General features: G+C 44.0%; 1 protein-coding gene across 3 annotated transcripts in view; it reads right to left on the bottom strand.

Moving 5' to 3' along the window:
- Nucleotides 1–9,689: 9,689 nt before the first annotated feature.
- lnx2 (ligand of numb-protein X 2) overlaps nucleotides 9,690–27,086 on the bottom strand; it is an 89,710-nt gene continuing 72,313 nt past the window's right edge. The window contains 8 exon segments of one of the 3 annotated variants that reach the window (NM_001079138.1): nucleotides 9,694–11,328; nucleotides 11,545–12,076; nucleotides 12,698–12,856; nucleotides 17,331–17,559; nucleotides 18,142–18,319; nucleotides 19,113–19,250; nucleotides 20,588–20,956; nucleotides 21,149–21,348. In NM_001079138.1, the coding sequence (NP_001072606.1) occupies nucleotides 11,941–12,076; nucleotides 12,698–12,856; nucleotides 17,331–17,559; nucleotides 18,142–18,319; nucleotides 19,113–19,250; nucleotides 20,588–20,956; nucleotides 21,149–21,348 (1,409 nt within the window). In that variant the 3' untranslated portion in view covers nucleotides 9,694–11,328; nucleotides 11,545–11,940. 3 annotated transcript variants of the gene reach the window in all.

Raw genomic sequence — 27,086 nt, 5'->3', positions numbered from 1 at the left:
CAAGTGAGGGAATACAGGGATATGGGAGATAGCTCTCAGTACAAGTGAGGGAATACAGGGGTAGGGGAGATAGCTCTCAGTACAAGTGAGGGAATACAGGGGTAGGGGAGATAGCTCTCAGTACAAGTGAGGGAATACAGGGGTAGGGGGGATAGCTCTCAGTACAAGTGAGGGAATACAGGGGTAGGGGAGATAGCTCTCAGTACAAGTGAGGGAATACAGGGGTAGGGGGGATAGCTCTCAGTACAAGTGAGGGAATACAGGGGTAGGGGAGATAGCTCTCAGTACAAGTGAGGGAATACAGGGGTAGGGGAGATAGCTCTCAGTACAAGTGAGGGAATACAGGGGTATGGGAGATAGCTCTCAGTACAAGTGAGGGAATACAGGGGTAGGGGAGATAGCTCTCAGTACAAGTTGATCCAGGGACTAGTCCGATTGCCATCTTGGAGTCAGGAAGGAATCTTTTCCCCTCCGTGGCAAATTAGAGAGGCTTCAGATGGGGTTTTTGCTTTCCTCTGGATCAACTAGCAGTTAGGCAGGTTATATATAGGCATTATGGTTAAGCTTGTCTACTATATTACTATAAATGTTACTATGTAAGAGAATTAAGCTCAGCCTTGATTATTTTTCCAGGGATCCCTTAGCATGTTGCACCTACCCACGCAACAGATGCACCTAATGAATTACTGCATATGCTAACTCCATTTTTGCCACTGCAATCATTGTCCTAATGCCCCATAGTCAATAGACATATAGGGAGCAATACTGAATCTCACATATGTATTTTTTTATATGTTATATTTTTTTTATAAACCATGCTTGGCACCTTGCAACATATATATATATATATATAGTATAAAAAAGACCAGCAACTCCGGGATTTCTTGTGAAAAATCAAAACATATATTCAAAGTAGCATAAACAGCCGACGTATCGTTTCGGTCCCCATCGGGACCTTTCTCAGGCCCTGAGAAAGGTCCCGATGGGGACCGAAACGTTACGTCGGCTGTTTATGCTACTTTGAATATTTGTTTTGATTTTTCACAAGAAATCCCAGAGTTGCTGGTCTTTTTTATACTATTGGAACCCTTTACCGAGCACCCGAGGTATGTTATGTAGCGGTGTGCCATCCTTTGTGTATATATATATATATATAAGTCCAAATAAAGGTAGCACACCAAACAAAAGGGGTTGATACCTGGGTGCTTGTGCTAATGGTAAAATGTATAAACAAATAAATGATGGCACTCACAGGGATTTTCATGATTACATCACGCAAAGTCACTGATAGACAAAAAAAAAAGTCACTGATAGACAAAAAAAGAAATTTACCTAACAAGGTTTTTTATTACTCCAACGTTTCAGTTCCTTCCTCGAAATTCATCAGGGATATATATATATATACTGTATATATACACACAGTATATGCTCAGTTACAACCACAAGTGCAGTGTGCAAAGTGCAGTTTTAAAATAGCTTTTTAAATTGTTTTTTTTACCCATAATGCAACATTTGCACCCAAAGATAATTGCATCTGCAATTGCACCCAGGGCTCCATAATCAAAGCAATTGCATTCGGTTAGGGCTAGAACTAAGGGTAGGCAGAAGAGCCACATGCCTAGGATGCAATGGTAGGGGGTGACAGGCAGGTACCTTTTATGTCTGCTTACCCCTAGTTTAGACCCTAGTCTAGAATCCTGCCCACAATTGTGATGGTCCCCTCTGCCGCCTGCTTGTCACTCTACCCCTCCTTTGTCACCATGGGTCCTTGCACGCTCAAACAGGGGGCAAGTCCTAAGGTGGCTTGGCTAGAGCACCACTCCAGCTTGGCCTGGCGCTGCAATGGGTACCAAATTGTTCAGGGTGGCAGTAGCTCCAGGATCCGCCAGTGGCACTAAGTGGCCATACTCAGGCTGATAAGATATGCTCCTTTCGGATCCACAACAGGCTAGAATGGGCAGGCTTAAAACTCCTGTCAAAGTGCTCACCCCTCTCCAAATAGCAGATCTTTTAATGCATGGCCAGCAGTGTCGGACTGGCCCCCCAGGATACCAGGAAAACTCCCGGTGGGCCCAGGTGTCAGTGGGCTCTTCTGCTCTGGACCATTTGGCCTGTTTCATGGTCATTCCCTATTTCTGAATGGGAACAAAGAGGAGAAATAGATGGAAGAATAGATGCTAGCATGTAAATAAAAGAGACTAGGAGGTTGGGCAAGGAAAGGAGGAAAAATAGTTGGGAAAGTGGGCCTAGGGTCCAAGGTTTTCTCGTGGGCCCCTGGGGTCCCAGTCCAACAGTGATGACCAGCTTCAGAGCAACCATAGGGAAGTGCAAGGAATGTGGTTGGATGCAATTACCTTTAATAAATTGCCTCAAAATGCTCATCATTTGTGTCCATTTTAGCACCACTGCATTTGTGGCTGTATTCCAAAATGCACAATACAGGTATGGGACCCATTATCCAAAATGCTCGGGACTTGGGGTTTTCCGTAAATTTCCGTAATTTGGATCTCCATAACTTAAGTCTACTAAAAGATTATTTAAACAGTAATTAAAACCAATAGGATTGTTTTGCCCCCAATAAGGATTAATTATATCTTAGTTGGGATCAAGTACAGGTACTGTTTTATTATTACAGAGAAAAGGGAATCATTTAACCATTAAATAAACCCAATAGGGCTGTTCTGCCCCCAATAAGGGGTAATTATATCTTAGTTGGGATCAAGTACAGGTACTGTTTTATTATTACAGAGAAAAGGGAATCATTTAACCATTAAATAAACCCAATAGGGCTGTTCTGCCCCCAATAAGGGGTAATTATATCTTAGTTGGGATCAAGTACAGGTACTGTTTTATTATTACAGAGAAAAGGGAATCATTTAACCATTAAATAAACCCAATAGGGCTGTTCTGCCTCCAATAAGGGGTAATTATATCTTAGTTGGGATCAAGTACAGGTACTGTTTTATTATTACAGAGAAAAGGGAATCATTTAACCATTAAATAAACCCAATAGGACTGTTCTGCCCCCAATAAGGGGTAATTATATCTTAGTTGGGATCAAGTACAGGTACTGTTTTATTATTACAGAGAAAAGGGAATCATTTAACCATTAAATAAACCCAATAGGGCTGTTCTGCCCCCAATAAGGGGTAATTATATCTTAGTTGGGATCAAGTAAAGGTACTGTTTTATTATTACAGAGAAAAGGGAATCATGTAACCATTAAATAAACCCAATAGGGCTGTTCTGCCCCCAATAAGGGGTAATTATATCTTAGTCGGGATCAAGTACAGGTACTGTTTTATTATTACAGAGAAAAGGGAATCATTTAACCATTAAATAAACCCAATAGGACTGTTCTGCCCCCAATAAGGGGTAATTATATCTTAGTTGGGATCAAGTACAGGTACTGTTTTATTATTACAGAGAAAAAGGAAATCATTTTTAAAAATTAGAATTATTTGCTTATAATGGAGTCTATGGGAGACATCCTTTCCGTAATTTGGAACTTTCTGGATAATGAGTTTCTAGATAATGGATCCGATACCTGTATTAGGTAAAACAGAGACCTGGATCCCATCAGAAAGACACTGTGCAGATTCATTTGACTACACATGTTCCAATGTCATATTTTATAATATAAAAAAAGATTTAGTGTGGGTAAATTATATCTCTATTGAAAACGCAGATAATTTTGCAAAAATGGCATTAAACCCCATATTGTGCTGAAGTGCAGTGTTTTGTTCAATTAACTACACTCTGAGTCAACTTGAGGCTGCTGCTATTGGTTTCAGTGGCAGAATGAAATGCAGTTCATCATGGGTAATTGCAGGATGATCTGCCTAAAGAGCCAGTAAAAGCTTTTTATTCCAAGCTCATCTCAGCCAGGGATGACCAGAAATGCATTTAACATCTTATAACAAACCACAATTATCAAGAAAACATGAGGCTCGGGAGAACTTAGCAATGGACACACATTTTCAATGGTTAAAATGCTTTTCTAATACATTACTCGGCCGTTTGCTGGACTTAAGAGAGTAGAGCTTTCACGTGAAATGGATATATTTGGTACCAGGGCCAGGGGCAAAAAAGCGTTAGCAGGCACCCATTATTCCATACAATATTACTGTTATAATGCAGTGGTTTTTGGACTGTTTTTCCTAAGTCCTTATTTTATTTCCAAAATTTGAGCAGGAACCCCTTTACCTAATAACACAGCAGTTAAGTGTTTACCCCAAATCTCACCCTAGCTGACCTTCAAAAACAGGACTATCTTGTAGTGCAAATAGGCTTTGTCCCCAAATCTCAGGTAGGACTGGGGTGTGCAGGGCTGACACCCCAGGGACCCCCTTGTTGCCTGCACACACCCCCTGAAACACATATATGATACTTACCTTGGAGCATTCAGGAAGGGAGGTCGCGGTCACCAGTGGGAATTGGGTCTGGGTTGGCGGGGCCCATTAGGGCTGTGGCCCATCAGGTTTCCCACTGTCCCAGACTGACCCTGCCATAAGTGGTTTTCTGTCTGGTCCCCCTCAATTTACTGCTTGTGTAACCATAAGGTTAATGTCACACATGTTTTTTACTTTGCAAAACCACTGGTAAATAACATTCCACTTCCTACCATGCTTTCCCCATATCTTTCTCAGAAGTGATGTTGGGCTTGGTACCTGGGCAAAAACTTTTTACATCTGTTCTTAGGCCTAGGCCTGGATTAGTGGGAAGGTCACCATGGTCTGGGCCTAGGACGGCAAGGTTGTAGAGGCAGCATACTGACTGGGCAGCATCTTCACTGGGGACTGGGTGGGAGATATTAATTGCTGTCAAAAGCTCCGACGTCCCAATCCCCAATGACCTGTGAGGCCACGGGGGATGCAAGGTGTGAGCATGAGGGTAAGTGCAAGCAGTGACAGAGGGGGTAGAGTGAAGTGTGTGTCTGGAAACCCCACCATCAAATCCAGAGCCCTGCTTAAGCCTATATGTGTTCTCTATATGTGTCCTACCCCCCCCCCCCCCCGGCAGATAGAACCAATGGGGGGAGCAGAGGTTTATTTTAGAAGATTATATTGACTCCAAAAAGGATTTTCATGCCATACTCACATGCTCCTGTTATAATCTGGATGTACCAGTATTACTAGGACACCACTTCAGTTCTTTATTAATAACCATGATCAAAATGTTTTTGTGCATCAGGTAAAGCAGGCAAAGTATGAGCTACAAGTAGTTCCTTATATCAGTAATATCCAACATTCTGCTATCCAGCTGCAGCTGAACTAGTGTCCAACAACACAGCAGCCCGACCCGTGCCCTGGTAACAGCATTAGAGAAACAGGGACACCTTGTTAAGGATCAGCAAATCCTTCCAGTTTACCAACACCCCGCTGGCAAGCAATGCTGAGTTGCACATAATGTATGTGTTGGCTGCATTCCTGGCTTGTCCTTGTGATATTTAACTACTGCCTTTGTCATCATCTGGGACACTGAGTCTGCTGGTCAGGCTACCTAATGGCTTAATCGTGCTTTTGAGAAAATTCAACTTTAATTGATGTTTTGACAAGTACAATTTGTTTCCACCATGTAAATGTTACTGATAACCAAGGAAGGCTCAAGAGCAAAGTGATCAGGGGTGTAGCTAAGCCAATGCAGGCCTGCTGTTATACAGATCTAGTAGAATTAAGTCTAAGGGCTTTGGCACACGGGGAGATTAGTTTCCTCTCAAGGCAACTCCCGCGATTTCAGGGAAATCATGCCACTGCGTATGGCATCCCACGGACGATTTACATTTTCGCCGGTGGGGTGGCATTTTGGAGAGATTAGTCACCCACGAACAGGGAGATTTGTCGCGGGCGACTAATCTCCCCGTGTGCCAGAGCCCTTAGGGTGAAGACTGCTAATATTAGCAGCTAATTGTCATGGCTACTAAAATAGACAATACTGATCATTTACTGATAATTGTCTCTACGTTTGTTTTAGCAGAGGCAATTCTCAGTATTGTCTGTGGCAGGGGATTTTCTGGAGTTTAGTAGCAGTGACAAGTAGCTGCTACTAGTAACCCAGTATGTTTTTGCCCTAAAGCAACTGGACTTTCTGAGTTTTCTTGAAAACTTTTCACCACTCATCCAAGGAACTAATAAAGCCACTCGGATGAGTGGTGAAATATTTTAAAATCTAGTTGCTTAAGACTTAATTCTACTAGATACTGTAGGGTGAGAGTTGGGGAGAATGACCATTTGCTCTACAAGATAAACCTCAAAGCCCAACTTGAAGGTCAGTAAGGGTGAGATTCAGGGGGAAATATGTATTTGGTGTCCTAGATATTCTTGAAACAATGAATAAATGACTGGAACCAATATTTTCTATACTTCTACTCATTTCAGTGCTACGGGGGGCCCCTCAAGCAGGGCTTGAACTGAAAAAGTGGCAGCCACTGCATTGCACTGGATAGTCATCCCTAGGCTGTTGCCCATAGTCAGTGGCTCCCAAGCTGTGGTGCCGATTGCCTTAGAAGAACTCAAAGCAGTGAAACGAAAGGCCAAGCATGAAGACCAATAAAGGTATGATTTGGAGATTGTCCTTATTCAAGTCTGCCTTGATATGATGTTTTTCAAGATGTGGCCAGTGTTTGAATCAATTACATACATAGGACTCTGGTCAAAAAGATCAACTGTATCTTGGACTCAGATGGCAGAGCCACAGCTCTAGATGTGCTGTTCCGTTTGAGCAATGCCTTCTTCTGTGCTACACTCCAGTGCAGGCCATACAGTTATACAGAGCTCTGGGTATGACTGACCCATGTATAGTGGTAGCATCATGCTGTGGGGCAGGTTTTATCAGTAGGAACCCATTACCTTCCAATTTGTGCCTGTATGTTACCCAACCACTTAGATTGTAAGCTCTACGGGGCAGGGACCTCCTTCCTACTGTGTCCCATACCACATGGCACTTACTCCCTTTGTATTTATATATATATTTATTGTATTTATTTATTATAACACTTGTCCTCCCTGTGTGTAATTCCGTAAGATTGTACAGCGCTGCGTACCCTTGTGGCGCTTTATAAATAAAGTTATACATACATACATACATACATACATACAAGAGACCCTTTTTCAGTCTGCTAAAAGTAAAATATAGCAAAAGTTAATCTTTCTGGGGGGACAATGATCCCACACACAAGGCCAGAGTAACCCCAGAGTGCCCCAGGGAGTCAGTCCAATTAAGAATTCATGGCAATATTTGAAATTGGCGGCACTGTATGTAAGAATGGGAAGGGAAAGCTCAGTTGTCTCATAAACGTAAATGTATCATATTTGACTTTTAAACTGCTCAATTCTTGGCTTTTTAAACATATTGTTCTCAGTGGCGTAGCAATAAACGCTCCATGAACCCCCTGACACGGGGAAGGAAGATGGGAACGCCTGCCAAGGATGGTGTATTTAAACTCATTAAGGTTATAGGGCAGGTGCAATTACTGCCTTCATTACGGCAGCAACAGAACGCTGCTGTCATTGTATTTTATATATAAAGAGCCGGGGTAACATTTCAGTGCTATTACCCAAGAAAAGAAACCAATTTAATACCTCGATAAAAGCTGGAAGCATGTAACAATATCAATGAGAAATTGCTTTGCAGAGAGCAGGTTTCAGCTAATAATGTAATTATTTTTCTATTGCACCAACATTCAAACAACCATTCGCAGTGTAAGTACAGAGACAACTTAAATTACGGGTAATGAGGCAGCTGTAATAGTCTCACAGGAGCAGAAAACGGCACAGTCGGCGGATGAGATCCTTGCACCGAGTATGGGAACTTAAACAGCAGCATGTCTGGGGATGATGGTCATTGTAGTACTAGCAGAATACTGTAGGGGGCAGCGTGCATCTCACTACCTCTGCTAACGGAGCCTGCTAATTAAATGTACACCATCAAAACAAATTCATGTAAAAAAAAAAATCAGATATTAGTTTCTAAACTGTTATTATAATGATAATATAAAACCAGGGCCATTCGCTGTTCATTTCCCATTGGCTTAAAATTAAGTTAATGAGAAAAGGAAAGTCTTGTGATGTTGCTCTTCTCACCACATTAATTTTCAGCTGATGGGAAATGCAGGTGGCGTTGCTTTTCATATTCATTATATTAATGGTTTAAAAACTAAAAAAAAATTATAAAAAAATACTAATACATATAAATTACAAACAATTTTTTTAAGTTTTGTTTTGTGGGTTTACTAAAGTGTAATTAAAGAAGTAGAGCACAATTGCACATTATGTTTTGGGGATCTGTATCCGCCCAAGGCAACCACAGCCCTTTAGCAGGGAGTAAATTGTCTTTGTCTAAGTGGCAGGCCTTTTTAGCAAGCTGAAAAAATCCAGACTGGCGCAGAATCATTTTGACTCCTATGGAATCTCATCAGGGGAACAGGGGGTATTATTTTCATTTTTTTGCCTTTTTATGTTCTATATATAATAACACTCTCTCTTACTCTTCTGCCCAATGGAGAGACTGTTTCACTTAAATGGGTTGTAAACCCAGCCATGATGCTGTCCCACTGTGCCCCCTTGTTTTGCTGTAGTTGTTGTCAAAAAACATAATTATAGATGCAGGAAAATTCACCAATGAGCATTCTACTGACTAAAAACCTCATTATAAGTGCAAGAGAAGTGACCAATGAGAACACTGATTCCCAGCACTATGTCAGGCATCTTGCTGTTATCTTATATATAGAGATAATTATGTCATTTTTTTCTTTCATTATATGACACTGGAATCAGACAGGGGGATAAAGGGCAGGTTTGTTCAGTGCTGGAAAACTGTGCTTAAAGCTCCCAACTCCAATTGCAGGAACAGAACAGGGAGCCGGGTTTATACAGATCAGCTGGGATTCTTATTGGAGGATTTTTGGCATTTTAATGCAGCTACTGGCCCTGGAGATTTGGGGAAAAGTTTAGGAAACTTTTGTGCAATATTGCTTTAAGAATACAACAATGTAAAGAATACAACGATGTTGCTGGACTACAGCTCCCAGCATGCCTTTACCTTCATTATATGTTACATTATTCTGGGATTTGTAGTCCAGCAACAGCTGAGTAAAGTTTGGTTGAGCAGTGCCGTGCAGCAGGGTTTACTAGCCCTTTAAGGGACTGGATGGTGCAAGAGTTCCTGGTGACGTCTGGAGTTATGGAGGGGAGTCCTATACCATGTTTCGAAGTAAGATATACTTTGACTCAGCTTATACAAACTTCAGAGACAGTAACAGAAACAGCACAATCTGTATGGCCTCTATAAGTGTTGCTGAGGTTGCAGCCTTCTGAGAGTCTGATTCATTTATACACACTGCTGGGGTACCGGGAAAAAACCCTAGTAGGCCCCAGTGGCCCAGATCTCCCTCCTGGCAGAGGGTCGGAGGTGGTGGGGACCATTGGCAGGTGCAGGGGCCCCTGAGGCAGAGGCAGTGGGCCCTGCACTCCCCAGTCCGACCCTGCTTATACAAGGGATATATGGGATACATACCATACTTGTACAACAGCCCTGGTGCACTACACACGGATATCTAATAGCTCTACATAATACATTATGTTCTTTGTGCTTCTCTCCTCCCCCCCTCCCCACCAAGTCTATAGAGCCTGTACTGTAAATCTCCCCCTGTCCTTTTATCAGGTCAATATCAGCATTCAAAGAGCAAGATCTTTCTAATAACCACTTTAAAACTTTATTTAAGCATTTTTTTTGTGAAACACAAAATGTAAATCTTCCATTTGTCATCACAACAAATATCCATGCTTAAATAAATGACCCACAAGTATCCGGAGAATAAATATGAAGTTTTTTTTTTCCTTTAATACTCAAAAAGGTTCTGTTTCCATAGGTATTGCAAAGCCGGTCTGGAAATCAGGAGTTGATTGTTGGGACATTCAGGTTGAGAGAAGAAATGTATCGGGCACGAGACCCTTTCATTTCATGCACATGGTGATTATCACGAGCGTCCGATCAGAGTGCGAAAACTCGACGTGACTTCACAGCTCACCCAGCCAAGCACTTCCACTACCTGCTCAGTAAGAAAGGTCACAAGCACGTAGCACAATTTCATAGAAATATTGCAGTAAAAATATCAAAAGTTGTTCATACAAACAAAAAAACATTCATCGGGAAGATAAACCCGCGAAGGCGCAGGTGGCACATTCCTCTCCTTTGTACAATCCACGCCGAGTATGAAATTATTTTCTGACCAACAAAGAGAAAGCAATTATTGCACAGTACAAAACCCATTTGTTAAGAGTTGGCTTTGGACCCAGGTATAATGCTCAGATTGCTAAGCGACACAAGCAGATGGTTTGATATTATTTCTAAGGACATCTGTTACTGGCAAAGTTCCTGCGAGGTAAACCAATAACCGTCCAGTAGCAGCACATTATTTGGACACATGGAGCCAAGAAGAGTCTCAGATTTACAATGTAGAAAGCTGAAAAACTGAAGTCTCTGTAATAATTCTGAAATGAAAGGAATTCAGGGGCCGGCTGAGAACTTTCTGCATTGGCACAGACATACATAAATATGGCTTTAAAGACAATGACTGGCAGGACTAATTTGTAAAGGAGCTGGGGTGATATAAGGTACCAGGTACAATTTAATAACGATGTTTTTGTCAACACAGTAAAAAGCAAAAATATTGATTAGCCCTAAAGTTGTCTAGGAGTATGAAGAAAGGGTGACTAGGCCCAAAGTTAACAAAGAGACAGTAAGATGGTGACTGGACCCAGAGTTAATGAAGAGCAAGCAAAAAGAGTGAATAGGATCAAAGGTAACGAGCAAGAAATCTACCCTGGGAGGGCGATGGGTGGGCCAAATGATCAAATTACAATAAAGGGGGATACGATAAGTCACAAAGGTAACAGAGAATATGAAAATGGTGTCTATGGCCAAAATTAACAAGTGCAAGTGAAAAGGGTGATTGGGGCCTGAAGGTATCTAGGAAAAGGGTGGCTAGGTCCAAATTTAACAAATAGAAAGCAACATTGTGATGAGGCCCAAAGTTACCAAAGAGGAAGCTAAGAGAGCGACTAGGACCAAAGTTGGCAAAAGTACAAGCAAATGGCGACTATGCCTAAAGATAACAAAGCGAGGAAAGTGGGGACTAGAGCCAAAGCAAGCAAACGTGACCAAAGTTAAAAAAGAGCAACAACATGGTGACTAGACCCAAAACAAGCAATGATGATCACTAGGACCAAGGTTTACAAAGAGCAATAAAATGGCGATTGGGCCTAAAGTTAAAGCAAGGAAATGGTGACTATGGGCAGAGTTAAGAGCAAGCGAACATAGTAACTAGACCCAGAGATAAAAGAGAGCAAGAAAATGGTGACTATGGGCAGAGTTAAGAGCAAGCGAACATAGTAACTAGACCCAGAGATAAAAGAGAGCAAGAAAATGGTGACTATGGGCAGAGTTAAGAGCAAGCGAACATAGTAACTAGACCCAGAGTTAAAAGAGAGCAAGGAAATGGTGACTATGGGCAGAGTTAAGAGCAAGCGAACATAGTAACTAGACCCAGAGTTAAAAGAGAGCAAGAAAATGGTGACTATGGGCAGAGTTAAGAGCAAGCGAACATAGTAACTAGACCCAGAGATAAAAGAGAGCAAGAAAATGGTGACTATGTCCAAAGTTGGGGTGACTACACCCAGGGTTAACAAAGAGCAGGCTGAAGTCGTTACTGGGATGAGGAATAACTGGCCGGGCTTGAGGCGTGACAGCCGGCCCTCCTGCTTGAGACATGTCATGTAGCTGATTTGTAGAAAAAAGTTGTTTTATTAGCTCAGTATAAGCAAGTCAATCAAGGACAAATTGATTCTTGCAAAAGTAATCACAAACTGATTGGCAGAGATTTGGCCCAGCTTTTAACCAGCTATCACAGAGCACGAGAATTCACTCATGAAATCTGACGGTTCAAACAAGACTGCCAGGCCAAGAGATGACGCTGAGAGTTACTTTGTTCCGTTGCTCCTTAAGCATCGGTACCAGGGCAGAATGGCTCATTCCGACAGTCGAGAGTGCATTTACGGCAATAATCATATCCCCGCACCTGTACGGGAAATCAAAGGTGGCATTAAGGTGATGTTACAATGAATTTTATCATGCAAATAATCCATTACAAAGAGCTAACTGGCCTATTAAGGTATTAGTTTTATACCACACTAATGCCAATTACACCATTACTTAACATGACTCTTATCCTACAGTAAACCATTGAGGCCAACTGGGCGAGTTCAAGTGGAACAGGACTTACTCCTCATCACCCTCAGAATCTCAAGGGTCCGTCCACTTCTGCCATACCCTAAAACCAGTCCTGGTTGGCAGTTGTCTCTTACATATAAAAAATGGATTTTCTAATGGGAACAGTTTGTTTCTCTTTTGTTAAATATAAAGGTACTAAAGGCTGAGTGCTTTTCTACAGGTCATGGAACTTAGAGGTGACTTCTGATTTCCTCATATTTCTCAGCAGAGGGTACTATATTTATTATTATACACAAGTTTTAGTCACATCACTAAGCACCAATTATAACTGATGACATCATTAAGCACCATTTATAAGAATATAATTTACAGTTTATTCATGGCTCTTGTATATTATATCCTTATATTTTACAATAGGGGTTACATTATTCACTATATATATATATCCCTGGCCCCCAAGGAAACATACTTCAATCGGCCATCGTAATAAGCAGGAGTCCCGAGCACAATTGTCTTAATGAAGAAAGGCTGGTTTGTGTGATTCTCCTCGTAACCCCCGACAATACTAAAGCCCCAGCTCCCCAGGCTGCTCCTCCGCAGAACAACATCATGGCAGCTATGCAGGCAACTGCAAAAAGAAAGACAAGTCCATATTATTATATATTTATGATATCTAAATGTATGGCAGTAGTGATGGAGGCACAAGTACTATAGTAACATAGTAAGTTGGGTTGAAAAAAGACATACGTCCATCACGTTCAACCATAATGCCTATATATAACTTGCCTAACTACTAGTTGATCCAGATGAAGGCAAAAAACCCCATCTGAAGCCTCTCTAATTTGCCACAGAGGGGAAAAAATTCCTTCCTGACTCCAAGATGGCAATCGGACCAGTCCCTGGATCAACTTGTACTAAGAGCTATCTCCCATAACCCTGTATTCCCTCACTTGTACTGAGAGCTATCTCCCATACCCCTGTATTCCCTCACTTGTACTGAGAGCTATCTCCCATACCCCTGTATTCCCTCACTAGTACTGAGAGCTATCTCCCCTACCCCTGTATTCCCTCACTAGTACTGAGAGCTATCCCCCCTACCCCTGTATTCCCTCACTTGTACTGAGAGCTATCTCCCCTACCCCTGTATTCCCTCACTTGTACTGAGAGCTATCTCCCATAACCCTGTATTCCTTCACTTGTACTGAGAGCTATATCCCCTACCCCTGTATTCCCTCACTTGTACTGAGAGCTATCTCCCATAACCCTGTATTCCCTCACTTGTACTGAGAGCTATCTCCCATACCCCTGTATTCCCTCACTTGTACTGAGAGCTATCTCCCATACCCCTGTATTCCCTCACTAGTACTGAGAGCTATCCCCCCTACCCCTGTATTCCCTCACTTGTACTGAGAGCTATCTCCCCTACCCCTGTATTCCCTCACTTGTACTGAGAGCTATCTCCCCTACCCCTGTATTCCCTCACTTGTACTGAGAGCTATCTCCCCTACCCCTGTATTCCCTCACTTGTACTGAGAGCTATCTCCCCTACCCCTGTATTCCCTCACTTGTACTGAGAGCTATCTCCCATACCCCTGTATTCCCTCACTTGTACTGAGAGCTATCTCCCATACCCCTGTATTCCCTCACTTGTACTGAGAGCTATCTCCCCTACCCCTGTATTCCCTCACTTGTACTGAGAGCTATCTCCCATACCCCTGTATTCCCTCACTTGTACTGAGAGCTATCTCCCATATCCCTGTATTCCCTCACTTGTACTGAGAGCTATCTCCCCTACCCCTGTATTCCCTCACTTGTACTGAGAGCTATCTCCCATACCCCTGTATTCCCTCACTTGTACTGAGAGCTATCTCCCCTACCCCTGTATTCCCTCACTTGTACTGAGAGCTATCTCCCCTACCCCTGTATTCCCTCACTTGTACTGAGAGCTATCCCCCCTACCCCTGTATTCCCTCACTTGTACTGAGAGCTATCTCCCATACCCCTGTATTCCCTCACTTGTACTGAGAGCTATCTCCCCTACCCCTGTATTCCCTCACTTGTACTGAGAGCTATCTCCCCTACCCCTGTATTCCCTCACTTGTACTGAGAGCTATCTCCCCTACCCCTGTATTCCCTCACTTGTACTGAGAGCTATCTCCCCTACCCCTGTATTCCCTCACTTGTACTGAGAGCTATCTCCCATAACCCTGTATTCCTTCACTTGTACTGAGAGCTATCCCCCCTACCCCTGTATTCCCTCACTTGTACTGAGAGCTATCTCCCCTACCCCTGTATTCCCTCACTTGTACTGAGAGCTATCTCCCATACCCCTGTATTCCCTCACTTGTACTGAGAGCTATCTCCCCTACCCCTGTATTCCCTCACTTGTACTGAGAGCTATCTCCCCTACCCCTGTATTCCCTCACTTGTACTGAGAGCTATCTCCCCTACCCCTGTATTCCCTCACTTGTACTGAGAGCTATCTCCCCTACCCCTGTATTCCCTCACTTGTACTGAGAGCTATCTCCCATAACCCTGTATTCCCTCACTTGTACTGAGAGCTATCTCCCATAACCCTGTATTCCCTCACTTGTACTGAGAGCTATCTCCCCTACCCCTGTATTCCCTCACTTGTACTGAGAGCTATCTCCCCTACCCCTGTATTCCCTCACTTGTACTGAGAGCTATCTCCCCTACCCCTGTATTCCCTCACTTGTACTGAGAGCTATCCCCCCTACCCCTGTATTCCCTCACTTGTACTGAGAGCTATCTCCCATAACCCTGTATTCCCTCACTTGTACTGAGAGCTATCTCCCATAACCCTGTATTCCCTCACTTGTACTGAGAGCTATCCCCCCTACCCCTGTATTCCCTCACTTGTACTGAGAGCTATCTCCCATATCCCTGTATTCCCTCACTTGTACTGAGAGCTATCTCCCCTACCCCTGTATTCCCTCACTTGTACTGAGAGCTATCTCCCCTACCCCTGTATTCCCTCACTTGTACTGAGAGCTATCTCCCCTACCCCTGTATTCCCTCACTTGTACTGAGAGCTATCTCCCATACCCCTGTATTCCCTCACTTGTACTGAGAGCTATCTCCCTACCCCTGTATTCCCTCACTTGTACTGAGAGCTATCTCCCGTAAGTACTGTTCTAGATAGGACAGCTGAGTACATAGCGATTACACAAGGCTATAGCAATGGCTGCTGCTTGCTGCCTATCAGTAACATTGCTTCTGACAAATCTTCAAAGGGGAACTGCCATGCCCCTGGATAACCTGAACCACCAATTTAACTTTGTTAGAAATGGTGATTAGACCTGACGTTCCCTAGAAGCAGTGTTGGAGGGTTCCTTGTTCCTCAGAGCAAAAGCATGGCAGCTCCCACACATATCAATACATACATATGGGTAAATAAATATGGTAAGAATAACTCAGTCCTATGGTGAGAATAACTCAGTCCTACAGAACATTACAGTAAATGAAGACACTAAAAGCACTTTAAAAGAGAAAATCACCCTGTATTTATTATATGAATTCCAGTAAGTGCAGTAAGAAGGAGCATAACAGCAGCTCTGTGCCCCCATGTGCTATACATGACATGTTTTTATGGATTCATTCACTCATGAACTGATGGTTCTAATGCCCCCTGACACAAAAGGCAGTTCAGTTATTTAGTGGAGCTAAGTGACAAGAATCACAGTACAGGTAATGGATCCTTTATCTGGAATACTCGGAATCAGAGGAAGGCCGTCTCCCATAGAGTCCACTTTAATCAAATCATTCTGATTTTCAAAAATGATTTCCTTTGGGTTTATTTCATGTTAAATGATTTTATCAGACTTAAGGTATGGAGATCCAAATTACAGAGAGATCCCTTATCTGGAAAACCTCTGGTCCCAAGCATTCTTCATAATATATTCTATACCTGTACATTATAGGGCGTATTTATGTTTGCAGTGGGCTACTTGGGCTTTCCCCTGCAGTGAGTTGTGCATAAAGCCACTTTCATTAAAGGTTCTTGCATAAAAATGAGCTCCTTGCACTTCCGTAGAGTTGGGCCTGGCGCTGCTCAGTCTTTCCTGCCTTCTGTTCTGAATCAGGCGCTACTGCCCCGAGGCACAGGGGAGCCCTGGAGCTACTGCCACCTCCTGACCATGCCCTGTATCAATAGGAGCCTAAAGAATTGGGTGCAGACGTCACTCGCATGGCAAACACCATAAATGACACCAGACCCCCCCATATGTAATAAAAGCCACTAAGTTTGCCCAGGAACAGTAAAACATAACAACCAATAAGATGTTTGCTTTTAAACAGGTGATCAGTAACACTACCTGCTGATTGGTTGCTATGGGTTACTGCTCCTGGACAAACTTAGTGCCTTTTATTACATCACCCTCATAGAATCTATAGTGCTGACATAAAAGTACTATTGTGCCAACACTGCATATTCTACAGTTCCAGGTTTCCTTTTAATACATAACGTGTGGCGCGGCAAGACTAAACGTACCCACTGAAAGGGTTAAAGTGCAAAAAGTATTTTGCCCATTATTTACCCACAAGGAACATATTTCATTACAGCTATTGCAAGGCTGAGGCAGCTCCCCCTACCAAATGAGGCCGAGGGCTGAGGGAACGCTTCACGCAAGAGCGAGGGAGTATGAAGAGAGATAATTGAGGTGCTGGGAGAAATACGCCACTCAGTAGAAATACATATTAACAGTGCACTCCAACTGATAGAGCTTGCTAATGTGGCCTTTAAAAATAGAAAAAGGACCAGAGTGCCGGAGTCCATACAGGAACAGTGAACAGCAGAAAAATAAAATCCATTTCAGGATAAATATTTTAAAAAGAAACTATTACTCATTTTCATACTTTCAGTTGCAATGGCAGATAAAGCTAACGTCAAGGGACGTCAACATCTATCTTTGTGGGGCTTTTTTTCTGTAGCATCTTCCCCTTGGACTGAGCTATCTCCTTGGCCAACAAGGACAAACCCTTCTGGTTTCTTAAATGGGGACTGTAACACTACAGGAGGGCTATGGGTAAAGAGCTGCAGAATAAAAATAAAGAATGATAAATAAACATTTATAGGCACAAACCTGGGGAGGCCCAGCCACATTACCCATGATGGAGACCAACTGGCATCATATTCATTCTCACTAACGGTGCTCATTTCCTCTTTGCCTGGTGTCTGCTCCTCAATCACCTCCACCTCGATGGCTTTCAGAGAGACCACTGAGGAGGTAGCGCTGGCTTTCAGCATGGCCACTGCTTCGCTGTGACTGAGGTTGGTCAGATCAATGCCATTGATACTCAGCAGCACATCCCCTTAACAAGAAAGCAGGAGTCAATATTAAATATATAAGCAATAATGCCACCTATACGTGTAATATATGGTTCTATTATATGAACATATAGGACCTATTATCTTATAATTAAGGTACTATTTTAGAAAAAAGGAAATCACTTTTTAAAATTGAAATTATTCGATGGAGTCTGTGGGAGATGGTCTTCCAGTAATTCTTAGCATTCTGGATAATGGATCCCATACCTCTATATGAAATGAATATGTATAGATGCACAGCACAACTATATGAGGGACCCCGGCTGTAGGCTTAATGGGTAGAACAACAGGGGAGCAGAGTCCATTGTAGCAGGGGCTGTAAGCACTAGTGATCCTCCCCTTCCCCAGGCCCATGCAGCTAAATGAATATGAGCAGGGATGATGGAGCAGGGGGAACCTTGAGTCGTGTGTCAGAAAGGGAGCCCCCATATATTTTTTTGTTGGGTATCCTGGGACACTTGGGGTTGTAAAATCTTTAGCAACAATATACTGTGCCGCCAAGCTCTGGCCTGGTGTTGTAGTGTCCCTGTATCAGTGTGTAATGGCTGGTAATGCTGCCCGCGCACCTCGCTTGATTCTGCTGTCCCTTGCAAGACACCCGTGGGGTTGGACGCTCGTCACAAAGATTGGCAGCTCTCCGCTTTTGCTGCCTCTTCCCCCTGCCACCGTCATGCCCAGTGATTCCTGGGGCTCTTTCTTCACCGTAATATGCTTTTCTTGGCATTTAACACATTGTGCCAGATCCTTGGGAAAGCAAAGGCGTTTGCAATTAGAATGCGGTTTTATTTATACAGGGACATCTCTTATGCCCTATGCTGCTTTCATTAAATTCTATTTGTAGAAATGTTGCTAAGCAATAGCCTTGGGAGCTGATACTCTAGTGAAAACTTAAAAACAAGAAAAAATACATTCTAAAGAGGAGACCTCAGCCTCCCATTGTAACATCAGTACTGGCCCATATCATCTGCCATATACAACAGCCTATACAGCCTAGTGCAGGATCATTATTGTGAGTAATATAAATGTACACTGGGAGGTGTTTATAAAATTAGATATGCTTTCCATCCCACAATATTTCCCAAAATGGCAAGTGCTGCCATAAACACTGGAGCTCAGGGGTGCTTATTCTGTATACAGTATTTAAGATACAGTACTTACATGGCTCTACCATACGCCAGGCTTCGGTCCCATATATAAAATACAAGCCTGAGCACTGCTGGATGCACCTTGTATGCATGTCAAGTGCTGCTAAGCACCAACTGAAATGCAGGCAAGGCCTCAGAGATATTTTCTTGGGACGCCCCCCTTAAATCCATGTGAACTTGCCAGAAATGCTGTTTACACTTCAGATATAAAATACTGGGGCTACAATATTTCTACCAAAGATGTTTATCATGCAGCCCAGAGCAGCTGTAGAAGAAAGTGAAGGCCCTGTAGATACAAAGCTGCCAGATGCTATAGGATTGATGGGAGTTTGAAATTCGCAATCCTCAGGGACAGATATCTCTAAGGATGATTGTACAGGTGTTGCCATTACCTTATGTGCGCTGGGCCGGTGGTGATACACTTGCTGTGTGTGATGGTGGGGCTGGTTCATCCCCAGGTCTCTGGTTATATTCCCAGGTTGGTGCTTCCCAGGTCGAGATACAGTTAAATTCACACGCTCCCCACTGCCCTATACAGGACATAGAAAGCAAGACAAACTGAGTTACACACACACAAACACTTTATCTGTTATCTGTTGCCCTATTACTAGTTGTATCATAGCCAGTATAATACTTTAGTCAGCCACTACTGTAAGGATTAGCAGCCTTATTGCCCCCTAAGGCAAAACTCTAGTCTCCAAATTCACAGCATATTCAACTGTCATACAAAACTGAGCACCAAACACACCAGAAAGACTACTTTGTTGACTCAGAACTTTATGACTTTATTGAATCAGAAGCTGGGTGCACAGGCTTTTTTGATTTCACCCTAACCCACAAAACCCCTCAAACTCTGCCGCTGTTCAGCTAAGTAGGCTTCTGTTGTGCCTTGATGCCCATTTTGCTTGCTGTACTATGCTGTGAATGCTGTGAAACTGCTGACTTTTTGCGCACCCAACTTATATATAAAAGAAGGACAAACATAGCAACTACAGGGCTGTATGCATTTTAGCTGTGCAGAATGGGAGCTGTGAGACTGCCCCTTTATACCAAACCACACCACCCTCACTCCCAATACAGCCCTGTGCTCCCCATGCCTCATAATAAAAGGTAACTAGAGCAGCGGGGTGGTGGCTGCCATATCTGCCCAGTTGACTTCCCCTCCCTAGCCCTTTCTGGTGGCCATGAGAAGTTGAAGCCATTACTAAGGACAGAAGGACAGAGGCGCAGGTTACTCACCTAAAACAGCATGAGCCCAATCATAAAAATCTTTCAGAAATTAAAAAATCTAAAGGGAGTGAGAGAGACCAGCCCCACACCAGAGAGGCCAGTCAGAAAGGGCCAGGTGGATAAAGGGTTTTAAGGAGGCCGAAAACAAAACCCGCGCCATAAAGACGCCCACCGTGCCGCATCCATCCTCTGCCTCTCAAAAGAACGAATCTTCCAAAGCTCACCCAGTATGGAACCCACCACCTCTGAACAGGGGAGAACTTTGTGCCTAATGGGAACCCGGCTCCCTGTTCTGTTCCTGCAATTGGAGTTGGGAGCTTTAAGCACAGTTTCCCAGCACTGAACAAACCTGTCCTTTATCCCCCTGTCTGATTCCTGTGTCATATAATGAAATAATAATAATGACATCATTATCTCTATAGATAAGATAACAGCAAGATGCCTGACATAGTTCTGGGAATCAGTGTTCTCATTGGTCAATTCTCTTGCACTTATATTATAGTAATTAGAATGCTCATTGGTGAAGGGGGCGCAGTGGGACAGCATCATGGCTGTGTTTACAACCCCTTTAAGCCATGATGACGTCACTGACACCTGATTATCCCCTATGCAATGCTTCACCCTGACCAGCCAATACCTGGATAATCTGGGCTGCGAGTTCTGGAGTCCCATGCTTTAGGTCAAGGCCATTGATGGCGAGCACTCTATCGTTGCTGTGCAGCCTGCCATCCTGTGCCGCCAGCCCTCCTTCCAACAAATCCAGTATAAAAACACCCGATTCGTCAGTTCTGCGCACAAGCTTAATGCCGAGCTGTTCGTTGGAACCTCGTTTGTTGAGGGTGATATGAAAACTCTCATCTCTCTGAGAGCCGCCATCCCCGTGCCCATGGGCTCGGCTGCCAAACCGCCGCTCTCGCAGCACAGTGAGATGCAGCACAGTGCAAGGCTGGGACAGCACCCATCGGGCATAGTTATGCGACACATTGCTGATATCAAAGTTATTCACCTGGGGAGAAAAAATAAATGGCTGTAATACCTCCATCCAAACGGCATCTTATTTGATTATAATTATTGAATACTATTTAATATAAAATTAATATTTAAAACCAGAGAGTAAACAATGGAGACTTATGTAAAGCTGAAACTGCCAGCAAAGTTCACAGATGTTAAACAGAATTGTAATTAAAAATAATCTTACTTGAAGTATCTGGTCGCCGGCAAGAAGCCTCCCATCCCTGGCAATAACGCCGTCCCGATAAATCTCTTGGATCACGACATTTATTAGGGGCGTCTCGTTCCCTCCCACAATGCTGATTCCCAGCTCAATGTAAGGGTTGGAGCGATGGATTTCAATGGTCGTGATTTCCCCTTCGGGCAAGCTGGGAGGCGGATGTGTAGCTGTCAAGCAAGAACAGAGAGGGATATCAATAGCGTGTTTATGGGTCAAAACATTCAGTGGATGCGCAGCAAGAATCAATATTGTTCTACACAATGAGACAAACATTATATATTATGTATCAAAGGCAACGCTTAAGTAGTACATGTAGTCGGTCCGACCACCAGTGACTTCAAGCTCGGAACTGTGTCTGAATGATTTTAGACAAAGTCATTACTTGGGAGAGAGGTGTGAGCATTGGGAAGCCCCTGTCTGGGCCCCAGCCGCTGTAAGGGCCCCGCAGAGTAGGAGTTACAGAACTATGGAAGTTCCACACATTAAGCTCTTTTTTTTGGAAAGAGGTTGGAAATTCAGGGCAGAGTGTGTAATACAATGAAACAGTGTCAGCGTACAGCTACTATTCAACTACAACTCCCAGCATCCTCTCTCAAAAGAGGGGCTGCTGTAAGGTGCCATAGACAGTCACTACCTATTGGGCTGGTGGGGGGGCTGTTTGGGCCTCTGTGTAATTGAAATGCCAGGGCCTATTTTGAATCGCTGTCAGGGCCTGGGTTCCAGCCAGTACTAAATAATGTGTTTATACCATCACAACTGCACTGCTGCACTGGTACAATAACCTGTGTGCACACATGGCTATCTGCCCCAGTAACCCATCGCAGTCAATTAGCAGCTAGCATTTACTGGTCACCAGGCTGAATGCAAACATCTGATTGGCTGCTGTGGGTTGCACTGTCTCTGACAGTGTATTAGCCTAGGTCTTACAGGCAGGGGCGATACAGAAGTCATTGTAGGTCAACAGGAGAGGCCTGAATAGGAAGATAAGTAATAAAAATTAACAATAACAATAAAATTGTAGCCTCACAGAGAAATAGGTTTTTGGCTGCCGGGTCAGTGACCCACATGTAAAAGCTGGAAAGAGTCAGAAAAGAAAGGCAAATAATTAAAAAACTAAAAACTGAAGAACAGTGATTTGAATGAGAGACTGGAGTATGATGGTACAGCACCCGAATGTAGTGCAAGGGTGCACCCCTAGTAATCATCTAGAAAACACTTGCGCCCAGGGCAGTGCTGCTCTTTGCACAGAGTGTTATATTAATAACCTGTCTCTTCACCAAGAGGTGCACCTTAGTTCTGTCCTTACACCCTACCTTAGAGCAGTAAGGACAGAGTCTCAATGTTACATAGTTACATAGTAGTTACATAGGGTTGAAAAAAGACCTGTGTCCATCAAGTTCAACCCATCCAAGTAAACCCAGCACACCTAACCCACACCTACCAATCTATACACTCACATACATAAACTATAAATACAACCACTAGTACTAACTGTAGATATTAGTATCACAATAGCCTTGGATATTCTGATTGATCAAGAACTCATCCAGGCCCCTCTTAAAGGCATTAACAGAATCTGCCATTACCACATCACTAGGAAGGGCATTCCATAACCTCACTGCCCTCACCGTGAAAAACCACCTACGCTGCTTCAAATGGAAACTCCTTTCCTCTAATCTAAAGGGGTGACCTCTGGTGCGTTGATTGTTTTTATGGGAAAAAAGAACATCCCCCAACTGCCTATAATCCCCTCTAATGTACTTGTACAGAGTAATCATGTCCCCTCGCAAGCGCCTCTTTTCCAGAGAAAACAACCCCAACCTCGACAGTCTAACCTCATAGTTTAAATCTTCCATCCCCTTAACCAGTTTAGTTGCACGTCTCTGCACTCTCTCCAGCTCATTAATATCCTTCTTAAGGACTGGAGCCCAAAACTGCACTGCATACTCAAGGTGAGGCCTTACCAGGGACCTATAAAGAGCAAAATTATGTTTTCATCCCTTGAGTCAATGCCCTTTTTTATACAAGACAGCACTTTATTTGCTTTAGTAGCCACAGAATGACACTGCCTGGAATTAGACAACTTGTTATCAACAAAAACCCCTAGATCCTTCTCCATTAAGGAAACCCCCAACACACTACCATTCAGTAGATAGTTTGCGTTTATATTATTTCTACCAAAGTGGGCTGTGCCCCCTGGCGCTCTGTAAATTGTTCATTTGAATGACGCGCAAGTTAAGGGGTGGGAGGGGGACACGTAAATGCCTTCTCCCACCCTCCCTTCACTAATACAGCGCTGACTTACATCTCCGAAATGGAGCGCAGAGCCAAACGCAGCCTACAAAATGCAAATAAAATGGCTGATTCCGGCCTTCTGCCCTTAGCATGCTGTGCTCGGGGTCAAAAATTAATCAAATGGTTCACAAATGATCGCCAATGGGGTGATAATATTTAGGACTGCTGCATTAGAAGCCTGTTAGAACATGGTGGCACAGGCAGAAATATACCCCAGCTTGGTGCAATGTTCAGTGAAGAGGAGCACCTGTCCAGAGGCTTAAGGGTAGTGAGTGTTATTTCTTCCATGGGAGGGTAAAGGTTGGGGGGCATAATATATTGGCACCCTACAGTTATTATCTCTTGTCCTTTTAAGTGATACTGACACTAAAAAAACTACTCTTCAGAATATGAATGTACATTAAAAGTTCCCCATAGGTCACGTTGACCATTGTTCGCTGATAGAGCTGCTTTTGTAAGTAATTGTTACTTGAAGTTCCTAAACCTGACTATTTTGCCATCCTGACTGTCCCTTCTCTACCTGTCAGTTATAGCGTCTAATACTAACGGCCTCCTGCTGCACAAATATGACCACCCCCTCATAGAGGAACATCAGGGAGCATTGTGCCTGAGCTTTCAGAAGGAGCCAGGACTACGCTTTAGAACTGCTTTCAGATAACCTATTGTTTCTCCTACTCCCATGTAACTGGGGGAGTCCCAAGCCTGACTTGGATTTCTTACTATCGAGTGCTATTCTGATACCTATTGGGAGCTGCTATCTTGCTCCCTTCCCATTGTTCTGCTGATTGGCTGCTGGGAGGGGGGGATATCACTCCAACTTGCAGCGCAGCAGTAAAGTGTGACTGAAGTTTATCAGAGCACAGGTCAAATGGCTGTGGCACCCTGGATAATGCAGACTATGGCTATAGCCATCTGACATTTCAAAATTAAATAAAAAAAATCTATTTGTTTTTTTGAAAAAGAGATTACAATGCAGGATTCTGCTGGAGAAACATGTTTTCCCATGACAGTATTCCTTTAAGGCAAAAACAGAAGCTTTTTATTCTGATAACAACATTAATGGGACTCATGAGTTCTGCCTGCAGAGTGTGGGTGTGCAGTTAGCCACAAGAGTGGGCAATGACGACTCTATACTGATCCCTTAATGACAGTGCGGCCATGTCCTGTGCGGCCCTGCTATTTACTCTGCTAAGCTAATATGAGCCTACTGCGCTGTACTGCCGGGATAAACTGCAACTCTCCCCTCTCTCCCGCTGGAGAAGAACATTCTGCTGAGACCTTATCATTTATATTTAACATTCACAGATAAAATATGTAGATCCCCTAAGGCAGGCACAGATAAAGGGAAGATGCACCCCCACATCCTCGCTATTGTGCCTGCATCCCACCCCGGGATATGCAAACAGCCAAGCAATGCATTTCCTGCATAATATTACAAAGCATGGATATTTCTAGGAAAGAAGTCTCATTTGTCTGTTGCATTATGGGCAAGTAACAGCTCAACGCCTTGGGGTGACATAAATACAATAAAATATATCTTGTGATGGACGTGCCAGCAATATATATGACTATTTACTATCCCAACAGCAAATAGCGTGACCCAACTGCAGTGATCTTTATTTACTGCCTGCACGCCGCGTAAACCTTCTCTCTTCTGCGCTGTCCCTGCAAAATCCTGGATAGATGGGAGACGACGTCTGATGCTTGAGGCAGCTTGGAAGCCAGAATATCAATAGCAGAGAGCCCTTTCTATAGATAAGCAATAACAATAAAATGTTAGCCTTAAGGTCATTCTGTTGTCTTGGTGCCAGGGTCAGTGACCCCAACAACCAGATAGTAGTTAATTTCAGGCTTGAAACAGGCAGAATAGGAAGGATAATCATTCCAACACCATAGAAAACAAATATTATAGACTGCTTATATCAGGTCACTCTTTATTGTACTAAAGGTTTTTTAAAGGTGAAGTTCACCTTTAATGCCTGCCACTGCTTCCTATTAAAATAAATGGAAAACATGGTACCCATGGCACTGGCTGGTGATGCCAGGTGGGCACTGCTAGGGGATGCCAGGGGTGCACTGCTAGGGGATGCCAGGTGGGCACTGCTAGGGGATGCCAGGTGGGCACTGCTAGGGGATGCCAGGTGAGCACTGCTAGGGGATGCCAGGTGGGCACTGCTAGGGGATGCCAGGTGGGCACTGCTAGGGGATGCCAGGTGGGCACTGCTAGGGGATGCCAGGTGAGCACTGCTAGGGAATTCCAGGTGGGCACTGCTAGGGGATGCCAGGTGGGCACTGCTAGGGGATGCCAGGTGAGCACTGCTAGGGAATTCCAGGTGGGCACTGCTAGGGGATGCCAGGTGTGCACTGCTAGGGGATGCCAGATGGGCACTGCTAGGGGATGCCAGATGGGCACTGCTAGGGGATGCCAGGTGTGCACTGCTAGGGGATGCCAGATGGGCACTGCTAGGGGATGCCAGATGGGCACTGCTAGGGGATGCCAGGTGTGCACTGCTAGGGGATGCCAGATGGGCACTGCTAGGGGATGCCAGGTGTGCACTGCTAGGGGATGCCAGGTGGGCACTGCTAGGGGATGCCAGGTGGGCACTGCTAGGGGATGCCAGGTGTGCACTGCTAGGGGATGCCAGGTGGGCACTGCTAGGGGATGCCAAGTGGGCACTGCTAAGGGATGCCAGATGGGCACTGCTAGGGGATGCCAGGTGGGCACTGCTAGGGGATGCCAGATGGGCACTGCTAGGGGATGCCAGGTGGGCACTGCTAGGGGATGCCAGGTGGGCACTGCTAGGGGATGCCAAAATGAGCATTTTTGTGTAGCAGCCACCTGTCTCCACCATAGGCAGAGCTTGGACCTTTGACTTGTTCCTCGGCCCTTATAGGAATGTGGCAGCGGGAGAAGTCTTACTGCTCCTATCCTTGGTCGGTCTCACAGAGAGCTGGCTGCAATGTGCACTTGAGAGTGACTCTTGAGTGAAAAGACTTTAATCACATTTTCTGGAGCACATGTAAGAGCTTTATCAGCATCCTGGAGGAACAAGCCAACATCAATTATCTCCATCGATCCCATTTGGCACAGCACAACACAAACCTTACAAGCACGCTGCTTTTATAAGATATATCATGTTAATGATTCTGGGCCTCAATAGGGGCAGTCATGTACCTCAGCGGGGGGTGCTGTATATCAGCGGGCTGCGTCAGGGCAAGTTTTTGGGAAAAGGCACAAAATGTCCAAGTCCCAGAGCAGAAGAACTGAATTTGAATAGTTATAGATGTATAGTCACAGGAACGGTGTGCAATGCACCCCCCATTTTACATTTTTGTTGGTTAACTTTTTAAAAGCAGAAATACTATTGGATAATATGAGCATGATATAACAGTATTTGGAGCAGAGGGATTATGTTGGGAAACATAAAACAAGATGGTGTATCCTGTTAGGGGGGAGGCAGTAGTTATTCTTCAAAATTGTGTCGGGCGGAGGAAGGACTAGGGATGTGAGGAAGGAGGGCCCATGGGGCAGGGTGGGGTAAGGATGAAGTATGGGACATAGTAGAGTGTGCAGGAAGTACTTCATATAGAGAGGACAGACCTTTAAACT

This window comes from Xenopus tropicalis, chromosome 2, assembly GCF_000004195.4.
Source record: "Xenopus tropicalis strain Nigerian chromosome 2, UCB_Xtro_10.0, whole genome shotgun sequence".
NCBI classification, from domain to species: domain Eukaryota; kingdom Metazoa; phylum Chordata; class Amphibia; order Anura; family Pipidae; genus Xenopus; species Xenopus tropicalis.
This window is presented reverse-complemented; position numbering and strand designations above follow the sequence as displayed.